The sequence below is a fragment of the Mastigoproctus giganteus genome, chromosome 2 (assembly GCF_048544385.1).
Source record: "Mastigoproctus giganteus isolate SK-2022 chromosome 2, ASM4854438v1, whole genome shotgun sequence".
Taxonomy (NCBI): domain Eukaryota; kingdom Metazoa; phylum Arthropoda; class Arachnida; order Uropygi; family Thelyphonidae; genus Mastigoproctus; species Mastigoproctus giganteus.
Window position 1 is genome coordinate 207,258,805 of NC_143576.1, and position 20,084 is coordinate 207,278,888.

Here is a 20,084-nt window from a genome sequence, read left to right on the forward strand (position 1 = left end):
ATGTAATCATTTACAGGGGACTTTAATATCACAATTTGTTTTGTTTTTTTTTTGTATATCTGCAGATCTCCTACTCTCAATGTCATTAGTGCCAACGTGTACAAGAATATTACCTTTTGTGCTCCTAAAAGACGATACCTGCTCTACAACGTCATCAACTTTTACCCCTGGGCTCCTGGAAAACGTACCCTGGTTGATGTTACCAGGTCGAGTTAGCCGGTCTTGATTGAATGTGTGGGGATTATTGATTATTTCGGATTTTTTTTAATCTTTCTCTTTTTCTACAAAATTGTAAATCTTACGGAAGCAGTGAAGTCAATTTATTCACGCTACGTAGCGTAAATAAATTCCCACTTTGAGCTGTTTTCGATGAGAACACTCGTTATGATATGGAGGCATATGTTTGTTCTTAGCTGCCGAATTTAAAACTATATGTGTGTAGGCATACAAACAGATATTCGTATATACTGTGATATGTGCTCATATTATATAATGCGAAGAGCTTTTATAAGTAATGTAATCATTTCAACATAACGAAATATTCAACTGGATAAGCAGTAGCCTCGTGAAAGGTTGTAGCTGGAAAATGCAGTTTCGTGTGTGCCTGTCGTTATTTTCCTATAGGCCCTGTTTGATTTATAGGACAATAAGTTATGTGCAGGGCCAAGCTCCAGAACCCAATAGCCGAGAATATTTTTATTACATTGATCACCAAGGAATGGTACGGTTACGTGTATTGTCACTATATTTCTGCATTCATTTTTTTTTAACTTTTTTAAAAGTTTTGATAACTTGCTCAATTGAATTTCATCAATTAAAACTCCACATTTCGTTTTATCATAATTGAAGATATATAATCAGTTTTGTTTCGTTTTCGCATATATTCCCCTGAAGTATCTGTACACAGTAGTTTAAAAATCATGTTACCCTTCCCCACTCCGTGAAAAAGGACTAATGTGGCTATAGAGTAATGTATCACATACAAAGGAACAAAATTCATATACAAGTGCATTGTTACACATATCAGTCAGGTAGGATATACAGAAGTTACGACAAGCACCGTTTTGGGGGATCTTTCACCATGCACAATGGGATATTTTGTGCAGTATAGCCTTGTCAATTTTTAAATGTAACTTTCACAGCCTTCTTCAGCTGATCTGTAGTCTAATATTCTGGGCTGTGCTAAAGGTGGGGGGAGGGGTGCATTTGATGCAATGCATGAGAACCCCCAAAACAGAAGGGGGGGTTCCACAGTGTTCTTAAATGGTATAATACAGCTATAGCAAAAGAAAGGGGTTCCCCCCCCCCAAAACCAACCATGCACATGGGCACCAATGTGTTCTCCTGCTGATAGTTTTTCTTGTACACACAGTAGTTAATGCCTTATAGCAGTGGTCTCTAAATGTTTTTGGTCGAGCACCCTTATTTTACTTAAAAGGACTAGCACACACCCTGGAAAAAAAAATTAAATATACAAATTTAATATATTTTTTTATTTATAAATCATTTACATGAAATGCATTATATCTAAAATCGCATATAATTTTAAAAGATCACAAATTAAAAAATACAAAACAAGATTCAAGTACAAAATGATAAGAAATCATTAATGTAACAAGTGTATAAATGTAATGCAATACTATTTGTTTTATTTATAAATAATTTACACAGTATTCATTATATCTAGATTTTATTATCTAGATTATATATCAGTGTAGAAAACAGCTCTCATGATTTTAATGAGGATTATATTGCACACCCTATGGATTATCTTGTGCACCCCACTTTGGAGACCTATAAGCTCCACCTATCAACTACCCGCTGGCTAAAGGCAAACTTCCACACATTTATCCTACACTGCCTTGCAGAAGGAGAGATCAGGCCTTCTGAGAAGCCAATGAATTAGTATTAATATTATAATGCCTAAATGCAAGGAAGTGGACCTTTTTCTGCAACCACCAAAAAATGGCTATGCAGTTCTGCTTTGAATTTTACCAAACTTGCCATCTCAACCATCGCAGCAGGTAGTTTATTTCAATGATTTGAACCACACTGCCCAAAAGTAAACTTCACAAGATCTAGTTTTCTGTTACTCCTCAGGAATTTGTATTTGTGGTTACACTGGTTCTTCCTTTTTCTGTCGAAAATATACCTCCCATCAGGGTCAGATTAAGGATAAAATAGGCCCTTGGCCATATTTAAATTTGAGGTCCCTTTAATATATATACATATAAATACAAATACTACATAAGTTTTTATATTTATCTTGTGAATAATAATTCCTTGATAAAAATGTAAAATAAGAGGTAAAAATGTCTTATGTTTTTTGACTTGAAAAATAAAGTAATAATAAAAACAATTGTAATAGAAACTTTTAACTTATTTATTCTACAATAAAAATGTATAATAATAAAATTTAAATACTTAACAAGTTAAGTTAAAGTATGCTTTTATATTACACGTTTTCTTGGTTTATTATTATTATTAGAAATTTTTATAACTACTTTAGAAAATATTTACACTGAAAATGAGGCCCCTCTTTGGGTAAGGTCCCCAGCCATGGCCGGTTTGGCCGTAGCATTAATGCAGTCCCCCCCCCATTCATTTTACTGATTCTCTGCAGGGCCTTATATACCTCTATCAAGTCCCCCTCCTAAAATGGCTAGTTGCCTGCAAACTTTGCTGCCTACACTTTTCTAAGTTCTTCATATGGACATCAATTAGCACCCTTACTAATCTGTTTGCCCTTCTTTGAACCTCTTTTTAGAAGCACTGTTTCTTCAAGTGTGGCCTTCAGACCAGAACACAGTATTCTAAATGTAGTCTCACCATCTTTTTATATAAAAGGACAATGACATCCTTTTCCCTATTTGCACTTGACTGTCTATCATAGACAACAGGACACTCTGTGCCTTTCTAGGCGCGCCTCCGTAGCCAGGTGGGAAGGAGCAGCAGTGCGTAGCACACGCTTCTTGATTAGACCGGGGTTCGAGCCCGTCACCACCAAATACGGAGGATGCGGAAAGGTCAGGGAATGACCACCGCATATCCCGGAGCAATATGGCCTTAGTTGCTAATGCTCCTAAAAAACCAAACAAACAAACAAAAGCCTTTCTAGGCAATTGTTTACATTGCTTGTACATTAGCATTAGTAGAGGCATACAATGCAAGAAAGCAAGCTTATGCAGCATCAGCCAAAAAAAAAAATTGCTCCCATTTCACCCCTACGTTCATTTCAAATACTTGTCCAGCTCAGCCTTAAATTTATTTAGGCTATCAATTTCCACAACAAAATATAGAAGTCTGCTCCGCCTATCAACTACCCGCTGGCTAAAGGCAAACTTCCACACATTTATCCTACAACTGTCTTTCCTCAATTTGAATTTATGCCCTCTCAGGTGATTATTCTGAGCAAGAGGAAGAATCCCATCAGCATTGAGCATGCTCAAACCATTCAAGGCTTTATACACCTCTATCAGATCATCTCGCCGGTGCCTAGTCTCCAGACACTGTAATTTGCAAAACTTAAGAATTTCTTCGTAAGAGGATCCCTTTGTTCCATTCACTAATCTTGTTGCCCTTCTCTGTACTCGTGTATATCGTGTCTCCCATGTCTTTTAATCCTTTTTTGAGTTACTTTTATTAACCTCCCGCTGGTAGTTAGCATTACTACCCTAGTGGTGCAACCTTCATTATATATTACACGTTTTGTACAAACTACAAAAGGTGAATATACATATCTTCTTCTTCCAGTCACATAGTTCCTTGAGGAGCTGTTGTGGCCACCAACAAATTCCTTCAACTGCATCAATCATGTGCTATACGAGTGGTATTGCAAAATGTCACGCCAAAAAGTTCACTGATCCCATCCTTCCACCTAGTTGCAGGTCTTCCTTTAACATCAGTTTTTGGAGTTGGTTTTGTTATGGTCTCTGTGGCATCAGATAATGTGGTGGTATGCCTTTGCCTACCACATGGCTGGGCATGTGGTAGGCAAAGGCACATTGAAAGGGGCCGGCTTTTAATTGCTCTTACTCTGATGCTGTTCCTAAAATCTTATTGAACCTTATAAATCTTATTATAGGCTGTACTACAGGGTAATGAGGAGATATGTAGCTATCTGGATTAGCTGATAAGACTGTACCAGGTGCATAACCAAAACCAGGATATGGAGGAGGAACAGTAGTGATGTACAGCATATCTAGAGAAGTTATTGGTGTTCCAGTGTGGTTTGGACTAGTGCCAGGATAAGGAGGAGGTATAGGTGTGATATATATAGCATTCCCTGTTTGTGGTGAAAAAATTTTCGAATTTTTCATAAAATAAAGATAGAAATGATATGGCACAATATATGCCTGGAAAGCAGCTGAAAAGAATGGACCCAGGTGCCCAACATGAGGTGGAACTTCTCCTTTTGCCACTTTTTGAACAAATCTCATTGCATGCATCATTGCCTGACCAAATTCAATAGCACCACCATTGTTAAAATTCAAGATAAAGATAAATATACATATGTATACATATAAATAAATAAGCATGGTGGGAAGACAGATAACTACGAACCCTGGCAGGAGGATAATAGACAAGTACTCTTTTTTGCCCTGAATCACTTTTAGCACTTCTTACCTTAGCATAATATGCTAAGGTTACTTATTACTATTGTTGATTATTGCAGACACAGAGCGAAATAATCCACAATAGTAATAATGAATCCAGAGCGCACAGGCCTCTTTAATCATGGGGTTACTTATATTACAAGTAACTCCTGGATTTCTACTCCCCAGATGCACATCTTACATTTAGAGGAATTAAGCTTCAATAGCCATTTTTCAGATTATTTGTGTAACTGATCTGTAATTTTGAAGTAAAATTTCCTGTTTCTGGTCATTAACCAGGCTTCCTACTTTAAATCATCAGCAAACATTGACGAAATTCCCTCATTCAGTGTCATTAAGGTAGATAAGAAACAGAAGTGATCCCAATAGCAATTCCTAAAGGACTACATTGGTCCACCCTTAGAAATATTGATTTGTGACTGTACTCTGTATCCATTTTATTAGCCAGCCTTTGATCCAGTGAAGGATCTTATCAGTAACCCTAATTTGCTCTAGTTTATATAATAACCTTTCGTGGGGAATTGTGTCAAAAGAATAAGTAAAGGTAAATAATGTCAAATTTGTTTCTTGCATCCAACTATTTTAAGAGGAAGTCTTATCTGACTAACCTAGTTAATTATTATGACTTTGTCATAATAATTAACTAGGTTAGTCAGATCCCCTTCATGAATCCAAGCTCTGATCCACTAAGGATACTATTTCGATTGACCTGTATCTTAACTTCTAAATGTGCTGGTATTCTCCCTATTCATCTGTCCTCAAAACAAATATAAGAATTCCCTGACACTGATGGTATAGTTTGGTAAAATTTGGCGCTGAAGGTCTGCAACAAAACTGTTCCCTCGGTATGGCTGAGTATAAATGTTCATTGACCACCAGAGAAATACATATCTATCAAACACTTACCAAACATTGTATATAAGATGTGTATTGTGCTGTAATGCTAAATATGTGGGTTACTTTTGCTGCAGAAATAAATGTTTCTGTTCCAACCACTTTGATAAATTGCACATTCATCTGGGAACCCATATACTCACAGTGAGTTTTTCTACCACCCATTTATCTAGGAAACATTGTCCTAGGTATTAAAAAGTTTGCACATCCTTGACAAAATATCTATACATTGGTGGGAGAATCCCCTACAGGTGTTCAAGATGAATTTTCAAATACTGATGCTTGAAACACTTATTTAATGCTATTTTTTATTAAATTAAATTAGTATTAAAATAATAGAATGATGCAAAAAAAAAAAAAGCTTATATAGCACCAGTCATCAAAAATAAATAAAAACAAAAAATGTCTCCCTGCTTCCAAATATTTATCTAATCCATCTTTAAATTCACATAAGCTTTCACATAAACTTGACTAATTTCTTTCTCTTTGGAGTACTATCACGGAGAATGCCATCTGTACTTTTACCCATATTCTTAAAGCTATTGAAGATGGAGGATAACAAAGATAACCTGTAAACCCCAGGGGCTCACATCTGGTGAGTATGGGCTTGGCACACCCAGGGTCCTGAGCTGGATATCATCATTCTTCGTGATTCCCTTCTACTTCTCTCTCTCTGTCAGGGTAATTCATAAATTTTTTTTAGCTGATGCAGCATAAGCCTCAGGGTTCCTTGCACCATATAGCTAATAATAATAATAATATCCTACTAATTTTACCTTTGCTAATGCTGCTGTTCTCACAAGTATTTGTCATTTTGAAGTTTTTATTGTAAATACCATAAAAACTTCTGTTGTGAAATCAGCACAAAACATGAATTTCTATAAGCAAATAATGGAGCGTGTTTACCACTTCTTTCAATGTGGTGAGTAACGTTGCCAGTTTCAATCTTGATTTAAAATGATGGATCAACATGAAAGTACCCGATCTGTTTTCCTTCTCTCCCCATGTGTCCTGTAAATTTGCATTAGGGCTATATTGGACTGTAAACACAAGCTATAAAAAGATCATGCACAATTTGGATGGCTCTTATCAGCAGTAGATTTAAAAGAAGAGCCTGAGATTAGTATTCAAAAGGATTTCAGCATTCTTGATTCTTCTGACACCTGCTTACAATGCATTTTAAAGTTAATCAATTCATTATTAATCACTAATGGAAAGGGGTCATTTTAATCTCTATTTCTTAGCCCTTTCATATTCAAAAATTGCTGTTACTACCCAACTGTAATTTACAGTGTTTTTCAAGTAAAGGTTTATTACAGATTCAAGAAATCTCTCTTGAATATAATTAATATGACCTCCCCGCACCCTAATCTCACTTGAATATATTCAATACGACCTCCCCACAACATTCAAGCAAAAAACCATAGGCTTTTTGCTTGAATGCCGATGTTTTTTAGTATTTTTTGCTTTAAAACACACTTTCATTATTAATGTAATATTTAAACTGCATGTTGCACAGGTTATCTTGATCAAATCACTTGAAGTAAAAGCACTTCACCTGTGTAGGGTTTAACAATCATATGTTTTGTGGATGTTTTCTTCTCTGCTTCTTCAGTGATTGTAATCTTGCAGTTGTACCATTACAAAAATTGTTTGTTAAGTTGGTACTTTTTTTTGTAATGGCACCACTGCAGAATTACAATCATTGAAGAAGTGGAGGAGGAAGCATCCACAAAACAATTGTTAGGCTATTAGTAATAAATAGATTCTTAACCCTGCACAGGTGAAATGGTTTTATTTTGATTTGAACATTTTCATTATATTTTGTGTAAGTAGTTATATAAATTGTAAGTGAAAACAAATATTGAACAATGATTGAAGATTTTCTTGTGATCAGTGAAGATAATTATGTATTCTTACACCAAATGGGTCTCAATTTTTTTGCTCAGGGTTCTGAAAGCTCACTGCTGATGGCATTCTTCCTCTTGCTCAGACTCTACACATAAGGGAGCATAAATTCAAATCGAGGAAGGATAGTTGCAGGATAGATGTGTGGAGGTTTGCCTTCAGTCATCGGATGGTTGATTGTTGTGGAAGTGGGTCGTTTAAATAAATTTAAGATGGAACTAGACAAATTATTGGAGGGGCGGATTTTTTGATTGATTGATTTTTGTTAACTAGTCATTTGGCTAATTTCTCTTTTTGGCCTTTCCTATGTTACAAACATGAAGTGTACCTTTTACAGTTATATATATGGCTTCTACATTCTATTATATGGTATTCAGAACTGCCTAAACACCTTTGGAAGGTCATGTGGTGTTTGTATGTGTGTTTACTTATTTATTTTTAAGAAACTTAATTTAAATTTATTAAATTATTTTTTTATCCTAAAAGTATTTTATATTTCCTTGCAGTTGTTCCTTGATGATGCTAAAATGAAGAATTTTACATCGTGTTTCAAAGGTATATCTTAGATATTAGAGTAACAAAAACATGTACACTGAGTGGCACTTTATTAGTTACACCTTCATAATATTGAGTATGTCTCTCCCTACTCAATATACAACAAATCCAGAAAAGCCTGGATTTGTTGTAGTATGGATCCAACGAGGTGTCAAAAGCATGCCACAGGAATGCTGGTCATATTGACTCAATTGCTTTCTACAGTTTTTGCTCTGAAGAACTCATTCCATCTCATCCTCCAGGTGCTAAATTGGATTGAGATCTGATGACCGAGAGGCCCACTGCAGTAGTTTGAATTCATTCTTATGTACTTAGAACCAGTTCTGCACAGTATACTGTTGGAAGAAACTACACTGCAGACATGAAGGGATGCACCTGGTTGGAAACAGTTTCTAGATAACCAATGGAATGGTATCAAGAGGTTCAGTATGCACCACAAAAACATCCCCCCCACACCATTACATGGGGGAAGTCCTACTCAATATTAGGAAGGTACATTGTTGACATCTGGCAGGATGGGTCCATAGACTCATACTATTTTCCCTATATTCTGGTTATCCCATCAGCATGGAACAGCAGTAACCAGGATTTGTCAGACCACAACATTTTTCCAATCCTCCCAAGTCCAGTGTTGTCCCTGAACCCACTGTAACCATGCCTTCCTGTTTTTCACTGGCAGAAATAGAACCTGGTTTGGGCATTAGCTACAATATCCCATCTATGGCAAGGTACAATGAGTTGTACATTCTGAAATGTCTCTTTGGTTACTACTGTTGTTCTGGGTTGTTATTTGACTGATTAGACAGATTGAAAGTAGCTCTTCTTTTACTCTGCAGAAACCTTGTCAGCCTCCATTGGCCATTTGCATCAATGAGTTGTTCTGACCACAGGATTGTTATTGGCTGGGTGTTATTTGATTATTGGGCTATTCTCAATACAGCCAAGATGCAGCCATACGTGAAAACTCCAGCAGATTTGCAGGTTCAAAGATACTCATATCACTGTGTCTTGCACTGACTATCATGCCATGTTCAAAATAATTTATTCTTTCATTTTTCCCATTCTCACACTGAATTGCACATATACAGCATCCCTGTGCATATGCCCACCTGCTTCGTATTGCATGGTATGAACATGTTACTGAAGGAGCATTCTCCATTTCATAAAAAAAAAGGGTGTGTACCTAATAAAGTGGCCACCTAGTGAATAGTGCAAGTTTGGTGTTATGAGTATGGCTTATGGCAAAAAATTCACTATGTTTAGCATTATTGATATAATGTCAATTTAATAACATGAAATAAAGAGAAATGTTATAATTTTAAATGTAAATATGAAATTCATTATAAGTGCTTTAACTTGCTGTAGTAATGTAATTTTTGTATTTTTTTGCAAATATGCATCTCTTGTTTAGTTTTAACTGTTGTTGAACTTTCCTTGTACTATAATATTTTCATTGTTGAGAGGTGTGGAAATAGGTTCATATAGTTGAAATGGGTGTCCATTTCAACGGACACCCATTTCAATAAAAATGTACATTTTAAGATGAAACTTATTGGAATCGGAAAAAATAAAAATTATAGATGTACATTATGTGGAATTTGTATACAAGATTCTTTGTCAGTCAGATTATGCAACAGATTGTCTCAATATCTTATTTTCTGTAGTGTCCTCAAAGGCAGTATAGTGGGATGGGTTTGAATCTTTTGAAAACCAGATGCATTTTTAAGAACTTCCTAAATCATGGCTAGGCAGCTGACCCCTCACATGAGTTATTCTAGGTTTTTCAGTCCACAGAATATGCAAATTGACCTGCCAGCTGCAACCACATTGCATATACATAATATAAAAGAATGTGACAGATTAAAATTCTCTGGGACCCCTAGCCACCAGGACTTTGGGGTAACATTACTCAAATTATTTTGGGGTAACAGCACTTTCTGGAGGCTCACTGGCAGTGTGAAAAATATATGATGTACTTGTAAACCTGTATGCTAGAAGTCTGCACGGACCTAAATTTTTTATTTTTACCCGGCCTGGCCCGAAGGCTAGACGGTCCAACCCAACCCAAGCCCGAATTTTTTTTTCAAAGAACCGATTTCCAGAATCGATTTTTATCCCACCTCGATTGAAACTTTTTATATAAATAAAATGCTAAGGTTACTTTGAAATTTCATAATAATAAAAAAGATAAATTTACCATATTTAATATAATTCCAAAACGAATATCAATATCCACCTCTACTTAAATTAAAAAATTAGAACTGGCTGTCACTTCTGTCACTGGCAATTTTCACTGTATGAATGATGTGTAAGCATTCCCCTTACCTGTATTTCTAAATTATTGGTCAGTATTGGATATAGCAAAGAAGCGGTTAAGTGTTACAAGTGAATATCCTTAGAATTGAAAGTAGGTTAACCCAAAATCTCGGATGTAGGTAGTACTAGGGATTAACGGTATCACACTTTTCATAAATACTGTACACTGTACACATACAACTAAAAAGGAACCCATTGCCAGGGGACATAACGACTCATATACCCTTGATGTAACATAAATTGCAACTATGTCTGCTTAAGGGTAAAGGCTACTTTACTGAGCAAAAATACAGACCGGGTCATTTCTGCAAAAGAGAACAAATTTCAGTGAATTTTGGAGATGTTGGCAAAGTGAACCATATTGGTCAATTAAAAGTGTCAATAGACAACTAATACATATTTTTTCTAAAAAACCTTTAAGAATTTAAATGCATAATAAAATATTTAAAAAAATATATATATGTAGGAAATAGTCCGAAAGGTTTGGAAATAACAATTCATTGCAATTATTTGTACCTAAACCAGGCCTGAACATCCTTCTTGTTACCCGGCCCTAGGGCCAGGCCCATACAGACCTCTACTGTATGTATCAACCAGCAGGGCCTAGAGCTCCGACTGTGATCAGATGAACCAAAATGAACTTAACTGGTTAAATCAGACACAGAATTATACATAGGGATTATTGTATTAATTACTGTATTTTAATTCCTTAAGATAAGAAAACTGTTATTTTTATTTAATTTTCTTTTTTGCTTTCAATAATGGGGGCCTGCAACAGAGGTGAGGACATTTAGATATGTGCTAGGGCCAGTACTGATTGCATCCAGTACCACATGAACTTGCACACTATAATCAGAGTAACAAATGCACTGAGAAACTTTCAAACAGATTTAAGATTTCCAGCATTTATGCACTTTTTTATATATATATATATATATATATATATAGGAAGGGGATGAATCAGATTGGTCCACTTGAGATCGATGGGTCAACTGTTGATGACCCTGCTCGGGTAGCTAACAAACTAAATGAATATTTTGCATCGACATTCACACATGAGGAGTTATTCAGCGAGGGGAATGCCAGAGGTGTATTCAACTCTAGCAGTAAGCTAGAGAATCTTGTAATAACTGAGAGCAAAGTGGAGGAGAAATTGTTGAAGATAAACACAAGAAAGGCACCTGGGGTGGATGGGATCTATCCAGTTATATTAAAGGAGGCAGCAAAGGAGGTAAGCAAACCCTTAGCCATAATTATGAGAGCTTCCTTGGACTCAGGGGAGGTACCCATTGACTGGAGATGTGCAAATGTGACCCCAATTCACAAAGGGGGATCAAAGGCTGACACAAGTAATTATAGACCTGTGAGTTTAACTTCTGTTCCCGGAAAATTAATGGAGGCACTGGTGAAAGAAGCACTGCAGGATCATCTAGACAAGACTTCAGTTATAGCTAGGACACAGCATGGTTTTGTTAAGGGGAAGTCTTGCCTGACCAATTTGATTGGATACTATGATGCAGTCACAAAAGAACTGGATGCAGGGAATAACTTTGATATTATATACTTGGATCTTAGAAAGGCTTTTGATACTGTTGCACATGGAAGACTGCTGCACAAATTGGAGCAGTGTGGCATTGGAGGCAAGTTGCTGCTATGGATAAGGGGGTGGTTGAGGGGGAGAAGACAGAGAGTGGTAATCAATGGACACTGCTCATCGTGGACTAATGTTATTAGTGGAGTCCCTCAGGGTTCAGTATTGGGGCCTTTATTGTTTTCTGTATTTATAAATGATATTGATGATGGTATATCAGGCTTAATGTCCAAGTTTGCAGACGATACGAAGGTTGGCAGGGTTGTCAAGGACACTACTGACACTATGCTGCTGCAACAGGATTTGGAAAGGTTGAGCAGATGGGCTTCGAGGTGGCAAATGAAGTTTAACATTGACAAATGTAAAGTACTACATATGGGAAACAGCAACCCCAGAGCAACGTATCAACTCTGTGGTACTACACTGACAGTGGTAGAGAATGAAAGGGACCTGGGGGTGGTGGTGGTGCAGGCAGATATGAAGTTCTCTGAGCAGTGCAGACGAGCTGCAAGAGTAGCTCATGGTGTATTGTCAATGATATATAGGAATTTTTCTAGCAGGGATAAGGAGGTGATTATTCCCTTGTATAAGGCAATGGTCAGGCCACACCTAGAGTACTGTATACAGGCCTGGAGGCCTCATTTCAGGAAGGATGTAGAGCTGCTGGAACGAGTACAGAGAAGGGCAACTAGATTGGTGAATGGGACAAAGGGGTTCTCTTACGAAGAAAGGCTTAAGTTTTGCAAATTACAGTGTCTGGAAACTAGGCACCAGCGGGGTGATCTGATAGAGGTGTACAAAGCCTTGAATGGTTTGAGCATGCTCAATGCTGATGGGATTCTTCCTCTAGCTCAGAAAAATCACCTGAGAGGGCATAAATTCAAATTGAGGAAAGACAGATGTAGGATAGATGTGCGGAAATTTGCCTTTAGCCAGCGGGTGGTTGGTGGGTGGAACAGACTTCCATCCCTTGTCGTGGAAGTTGATAGCCTAAATAAGTTTAAGGCTCAGCTGGACAGGTATTTCGAACGAACAGAGGGGTGAAGTGGAAGTGGTTATTTTTATTTATTTATGTTACTTTTTTTTTTTTTTTTTTGGCTGATGCTGCATAAGCTTGCTTTCTTGCATCAAATGCCTCTACTAATGCTAATGCTAATGCTAATGCTAATATATATATATATAAAATGATAAAGATGCAATGAAATTACGAGTCTTATCAAACAGGAATGAGCTGTTAGAGTTTATGCAAAATTTATAAAATATATATAAGACTGAACACTCAGCTCTCTCCTTCAGTCACCATTGACTTTCAACATCTGCTGGTCCATACAGACAGTAAGTTTTCTTGTTTTGCCCCATCTCTTAGATTTTTTTTTTTTTTTTTCGAGTTTACATTTCATTCTTCTCTTTCCACAGGATTTTATTTATCATTTTTATTTTTATTGTATTTTATAGTTTTTTATTCTTCCTTCTGGTCTCTGTCAGGTCGGCTGTGATGTATACGTATACCGTTTACGTGTACATCATAACAGAGACCTGACCTATTGCTGTAGCTCCTACGATTTTCGTTGCCAACCTCATGATGAAGTAGTTAAAGTCCTAGGACCCACAGCATTAGGTGCTTACAATAATTATGCCCTAATTAATTGCTTTTTATTTCAGATAAATTGATTTTTTTACTTACATGTTCTCCCTATTCTTCCATAGTTATTACACATTTTTCTCTTTCTTGGTGATAGCTCAACTCCCCTACAAATATACACAATTATACTGATATTTATTGATATCAGTATATAGCTCAACTTGGTGATAGCTCAACTCCCCTACAAATATACACAATTATACTGATATTTACCTTTTTGTCTATATATACAGGTAGTTCTTGACTTTACGAGTTAATTCGTTCCTAGCACGTGCTCGTAAAGCGGGAATTAAATCCCGTAGATATAATGTTAAAAATAGGAGTTTTGCTCTCAACAATGAAATTAGTTAGCTAAATAGTTTATGTTTAAACAATGATTCATTTATCCAAAGAAATTAAAACGTAGCCTGTAAAATCAAGCAAATTATAATAATAAAGAAATTATTTATGACTTACAAATTTTAAAGAATGGTTATTCTTCATCATCGACTAAATGCACTCGTTGATCACTTATTTTTGGCTTGGCACTTGTTGGTTTGTTGCACAAGGAGTCGTCTTCTTCAGAAATGCTTCAAGAGGCGTTTGTTTCTCAAGATAATCTTCTATTTTCTTTATAAATTTCGATAGATGCATAAGCATTTTTTAACAGAATGCACAAATTGCAACTAACACTATTTGTGTGGAGTCACAAGTTTACGAAGCTTAAAAAAAAGGAATGAAGAGAAGATTCTGAAAATTTATTTATGTTTTTTATACGATTGAAGATTTCAGTAAAGGGGAAACACATTTCACCATAATAACGTAAAACATCACACAATTCCAGCTATCGGTATTTTCACAAAAGCAATAAGATCGAGTTTATTATCTGTTTATAATTGCTTGCAGTAACAGAAAAGCCCAATAAACTGGAAAGTGCAAATTGTTTTTATTGTTTTATGGTCGTGACTTCCAGAAATCAACCCCAGGGGCTCACATCTGGTGAGTATGGGCCTGGCACACCCAGGGTCCTGAGCTGGATATCATCATTTTTCTCTTTCTTGGTGATTCCTCTCTCTCTCTCTGGGTAACTCAGGTTTTTTTTTTTTTTTTTTTGACTTGTGCAGCAAAAGCCTCAGGCTTCCTTGCACCACGTAGCTAATGATAATAATAATAATAGTGTTTTAGAAAAATGTCACAAGGGTGTTCAAAATTGGTTCATATAACAGAACATATAACGATGAAAGTGTAGTGCATTTTAATGATTTGAATTGGTAACTAATACAATTTACACTATAAAAACGACCTTTTAGTTATATAGCATAGCGAAAATTTCAACTTCCGCGGTCATGGAACGAATTACCAAAAAACAATGTTATTGGGTTCATGTTACGATATTTTCACAATACAATGGTAATGTATTAATATCGTAAAGCTGGGTAGACTGTATTGTATAGCTATGCACATGGTTTGAAGTGCGGTATTTATTAATGTTTAACATTCATTTTTTGCAATTAATGTTCATATTTTCAATTTTGTTGATACTTGGGGGAAAAAAAACCTCGTAAACCCGGGAACTGTCTGTATATATATATATATATATATATATACATTATTTTTATTATTTTTTATTTTTATATTATTTATTTATCATTATATTATATATAAATAAATTAAAAAAAAAGTCACATGGATCTGGAAATGCCTTATTTTAGAATTATTATATATGAAAGAGATCTCAAATAGTCATTTTAAGTTGTGTCCTTAACCTAGGATGAAGGGAACAGAGGGTTGAATTTGCCAAAATAGTTGTAAATAAAATAAAGTACTAATATTAGTACATTGTATGTGAAGTTGCTTTGTTCAAAAGAACAAAGCAACTTCAAATACACTGTGACATAAAAACTAAGGGATACCTTTGCTTGTGTTCTTCCTTCTCTTTCTAAGTCAATGCTATAGCAGTGCTGCTTAGTTTCACAATTACTTCATTTTTCAATATTGAATACACATAATGCATCTCATGTATTGCCATGGTGAAGGAAATTCATTTGGAGTAAGATGATTATACCACATAAAAGATTTCTTAACAGAAGACTGTCAAACTGCAAACATTTATGGCTGCTAGTTGATGTTTGACAGAAAGTGCTGCATTTGTCATGCTGTGAGCTGTCAGTGTGACTACAAACCTGTTCAGATGGTAAAGATTAACTTCTTGACTTGTTATGCCCTGCATTTTTCAGAAACAGCTTGTACCCATTCATCTGCAGAAAGTGTTATTATTAACTCCAGCATATTACCCTCACTGACAACAGACTTGTCAATAGCTCCTCTTTTACCATGCCCAAGATCCTGGTCCTTGTGCAGGATGGAATCATGAGCTTGTACAAATGGGCAGAAGAAAGTCTGTATGATGTAATGGCTAAGGGCAATTCTCTATTAACATCTCATGGGGTACTGTTGATTAGTTAATATAACCTTATGTTCTTCCATGGTGACCAACACTTTTTGGAAGATATTTTACTGAGATTGCTCGAAGAATTCCTCTCTAGACAAGATGTGATATAGGATTTATGCAATAGCATACTTGCCTGTTTCAGCCAACAAGTAAGGGCATACTTCATTGCTACATGTCTACTGATTTTGGTAAGTCAGAGAGGGGTCTGTTGTTTGGCCAGCATGCTCACCCAATGTGAACTCTTCTCATCTGTTTCCTGTGGAATAATTTAAAGAGGCTAGTGTATGATATGGAAGTTCTGGGTATCACAGAATTGCAGCAGTGAATGGAATATGGCTGTGAAACAGTGAGCACCACCACAGGTGTGTTCGGCAGTTACTGATTTGACAAGTTGAGGTCTGCATTCAAGTGCAAAGATTTCACCTTGAACAGTTACTGTAAAAGCAGTATGTGAACCTTAAAAATTTAAGGTTATGCTTGTGTGCTGTTTTGAAAATTTAATAGTTATTCTAAAAAAAAGCCATATGAACATGTCTGAAAATGAAGCACTTGTGTGGTATTGACTTCGAACTTAATTTTGGAGTGTGCACTCAAGTCTTGAAATGAAAAGTGCCTGCTGTGCCTTGTCATCACCCCCTCACCTTCAGTGCAGGGCTGTTAATGAGCCCTTGAGTGATTCCAAGGTTTTCATCCCCCAAAATATTCTAATAAAAAAACACAATTAACAGGTACAAAGTACATTGATATTAATAATAGTATAAAATACTGTTGTTCATCTAGCATAAAGGGTGGAGAAAATAAGAGATGACTATAAAGGATATTAATCATTCCCCTTACTCACAATTTGAGATTATTATGAAAAGCAGCTTGAGCCACAGCATGTTTGGTGTGTTTAAATTGCATATAACTTAAATTTGGTGTTTTGTGGATTGCTCTCATTTTTTTTTTTTTTTTTTTCCTTGTACAAAAATATAATCTAGCATAGCAAATCCCTTAAAAATATTCTGTAGCAGCGGTTTCCAAACTGGGGTCCGTGAAATGACCCTCTGGAACTGGTCAAATTATTCATTCTATGTATAGCAAATTGATAAAATTATTATTATATATTTATGTAAAAATAAAGTTGAGTTGTTTTAAACATAAACTTTGAATTTTCTTTTTAAAAAAACCAAGTGTTAATACATATATACACACAGAATATGCATATATATATATATAGGGGGGTCTACAGACTTTTTTTTCATTTTTGAATGGGTCTGTAGATCTCAGTAGTTTGGGAACCAACGTTTTGTAGCAATCAACTGGATTGAAACCCACACATCTCTGTTGATAGACATATATTTAGCATTATGAGAACTTTTAATAAATTTGAAATATGTTTGGTTGTAATTTCTGTTATGTATGTATAAGAAAGCATAGTGGAATTAGTTATATATCAGAAGATAGGATGCTAATTTTATTTTGTATGGCATTTCTTCCAGAGAGGAAATTTCTTTCTTTCTTTTTCAAACGCATTCGAATTAATCACACTGGCAGGTACGAGCAAGAATTTCCATACATATCTCTGTGTGGTCGTGAACATAATTACATTCGATGTGATGACTTGCCAATTGTTTTTACTGATGTCTTAGTGAAAAAAGACCAGAAAGGTGATGATCAGTATTATCTTTCTTATGGACATGCTGGTGACCTTCTGTTATTCACATTCCAGCCAGAGAAAATCTGTATGTTACCAGAAAGTGGAAGGATTTATCATCCAGCAGCAGAGGTAATAGGTGGTGTTGGACTAGTGAAGTCATCTCTTGCTCTTGAATTCAGTAAGCATTTTGAATTTCATTCTCCTGTATGCTCAAATATACCTACCCACTTTAACTGGAATAATAAACAGTATGTTCTCTCAAATGAACTATTGGAACTGTTAAAACAGAGAGGAAAGTGAATTTCATACAAAATTCCTCAAATATTTGTGTATATATATGTTAATAAAATAAATTTATAAAAAAAATTCATTGTATTAGAAAACAATTTAAGACAAGTTTCAGCTGTCATTTAAAATAGAAATTTTTATTTGCATAAAAAAATCAATTTTGTATTAGTATAGATAATAAAAACAGAATTTTTTGCTACATCTCATATAATGATTTTATTTGCTAATAAGTATCCATGTCAGTTAATTGAAGCTCTGTAAAAGACAAACATTTTATGCATTATTTTTCAAAATTTTTGCATTACCAAAAATATTTACTGGTTAGCAAGCTTCTCCAATCCAAGCACGGTACTAAGTACTATAGGTTCTAATACCTCTCGTGTTTGGGGTTCACATAAAAAAAAAAAAAATAAAAAAAAAGCAAAAATGACAATGGAATTTAGGTCACTCAATGGAAGTACAAAAAGTACAATACTAATAAGAGGTGTGATCACTGTGTGCTGTCACAAAAGACTCCCAATTCTGCTGCTTGATACCAAAAACTACCCTTATAGTAGATCACTTCATTTTTTTATCTATATGTATTTTTGTGCCGCTGTTTATTAAAACCATGTCTACTATTACAGTGCACTCCCGCTAATCCGAACGTCCGCCTAATCCGAACACGTTTCGGTCAGCGGAGAGGAAATTTTTTAGTTCGCAAAATATATGTTAAATACGTTAAATTTAAATGGTATTAATGGTACAAAGACATTTAGAATTCCACAAAAAATTGTATTTTATTGTAGTACTGTACTAATACAAAATTAATAAATCAGTGTTTGACATGGCCTATTAAAACTACAGATCAATACTTATACACCAAAACAGGAACAAAAGCCATTTTTCAGAAGTAACAAACTCTGTTAATTTCTTTTGACGTAACGATGAAAATCGATTAGAAGATGCTATGTTTTGCCACCGGTTACACTCTCCCACAGCTCAGCAACCCAATATACAACATCTTTTAAGTTCACTTGTTTCATTTTCTCATGTTGGTTTGGTTTTTTTTTTTTTTTAGGAGCATTAGCAACTATGGCCATATTGCTCCAGGATATGCGGTGGTCATTCCCTGACCTTTCCGCATCCTCCGTATTTGGTGGTGACGGGCTCGAACCCCGGTCTAATCAAGAAGCGTGTGCTACGCACTGCTGCTCCTTCCCACCTGGCTACGGAGGCGCCTATTTTCTCATGTAAAGAAAGTGAATTGGTGTTATCTTCTATCAAGGACCTCAGATATTTCTTTCTGTATGCAAGCTTGATAGACTGTAACACCCCCTGGTCCATGGGCTGTAATAACGGTGTTACATTAGGCGGTAAGAAAGCTGCCTTTATATCCCCTGATGTAAACTCGGAAACGTCTGGGTGGGATGGCGCATTGTCTATGAGGAGAATGGCGCGAGGTGACAAATCATTTTCATTGCTGAAACGTTTCACTGCTGAGACAAATTGATTATGAAACCACTCAATGAAAAGCTGTCCGTTCATCAAAGCTTTTTTTTGACATTTGTAATGAACTGGAAGATTGTTAATGTTCATATTTTTAAAAGCGCTCTCGGCTTCGCTGATTTAATGATCATCATCAAAGGTAGCTTGGGATTTACTGAAGCATTACTTCAAGCTATCAACGTCACTCACTCCTTATTCATTTTAAAATCTGGGGTACGTTATTCGGCTAATCCGAAATTCTGCTAATCCGAACAGGGCTCGGTCCCAATTAGTTCGGACTAGCGGGAGTCCAGTGTATTTGGAAACTCATAAGAAATATACTGTATACCGAAAAAAATTTCAAGACAATTCATATACTTAAATGGACATGCTATTTGAAATGATTAAAATATATAGATCTACATACGTACTCCCGAGAGCTCTCACACAAAAAATGTAGATCAACATTTTCACTCCTGAAAGGGTTAACTTGTATAAAATTTGTGCCGAAATTTAGCAAGGGGCAATAAGAAGTAGAGCGTACTACATCCTGACAGTTCTATTTTGGAATAAATAGTATAGATACTTTATTGGTGTAGTATGTCCTAGTATTGGATGTTGTGGAACCAAATTTTTGATTTGTTTTGAAATTGGAAATTTTTGATAGTACTCTCAATATGATGTATTGTAGCCTTTGTCAGCACTGAATTAAGTATACTGTATTACAGGCATATAAG

At 35.6% G+C, this 20,084-nt stretch overlaps 1 protein-coding gene across 1 annotated transcript; it reads left to right on the top strand.

The window, feature by feature from the left end:
* Nucleotides 1-409: 409 nt before the first annotated feature.
* LOC150090010 (UPF0598 protein CG30010) lies at nucleotides 410-17,892 on the top strand. Its single transcript, XM_090390148.1, has 3 exons — nucleotides 410-721; nucleotides 7,925-7,973; nucleotides 17,435-17,892. Exons 1-3 carry the CDS (start codon nucleotides 587-589, stop codon nucleotides 17,890-17,892), a joined length of 642 nt encoding a protein of 213 aa, XP_090246274.1. The 5' UTR covers nucleotides 410-586.
* Nucleotides 17,893-20,084: the final 2,192 nt, after the last annotated feature.

Bases quoted from the DNA above. Each gene is read 5' to 3' on its own strand.
- LOC150090010 (XM_090390148.1), top strand. From the start codon at position 587: ATGCAGTTTCGTGTGTGCCTGTCGTTATTTTCCTATAGGCCCTGTTTG. The intron at 722-7,924 runs GTACGGTTACGT...ATTTCCTTGCAG, and splicing joins ACATTGATCACCAAGGAATG to TTGTTCCTTGATGATGCTAA. The intron at 7,974-17,434 runs GTATATCTTAGA...CATTTCTTCCAG, and splicing joins TTTTACATCGTGTTTCAAAG to AGAGGAAATTTCTTTCTTTC.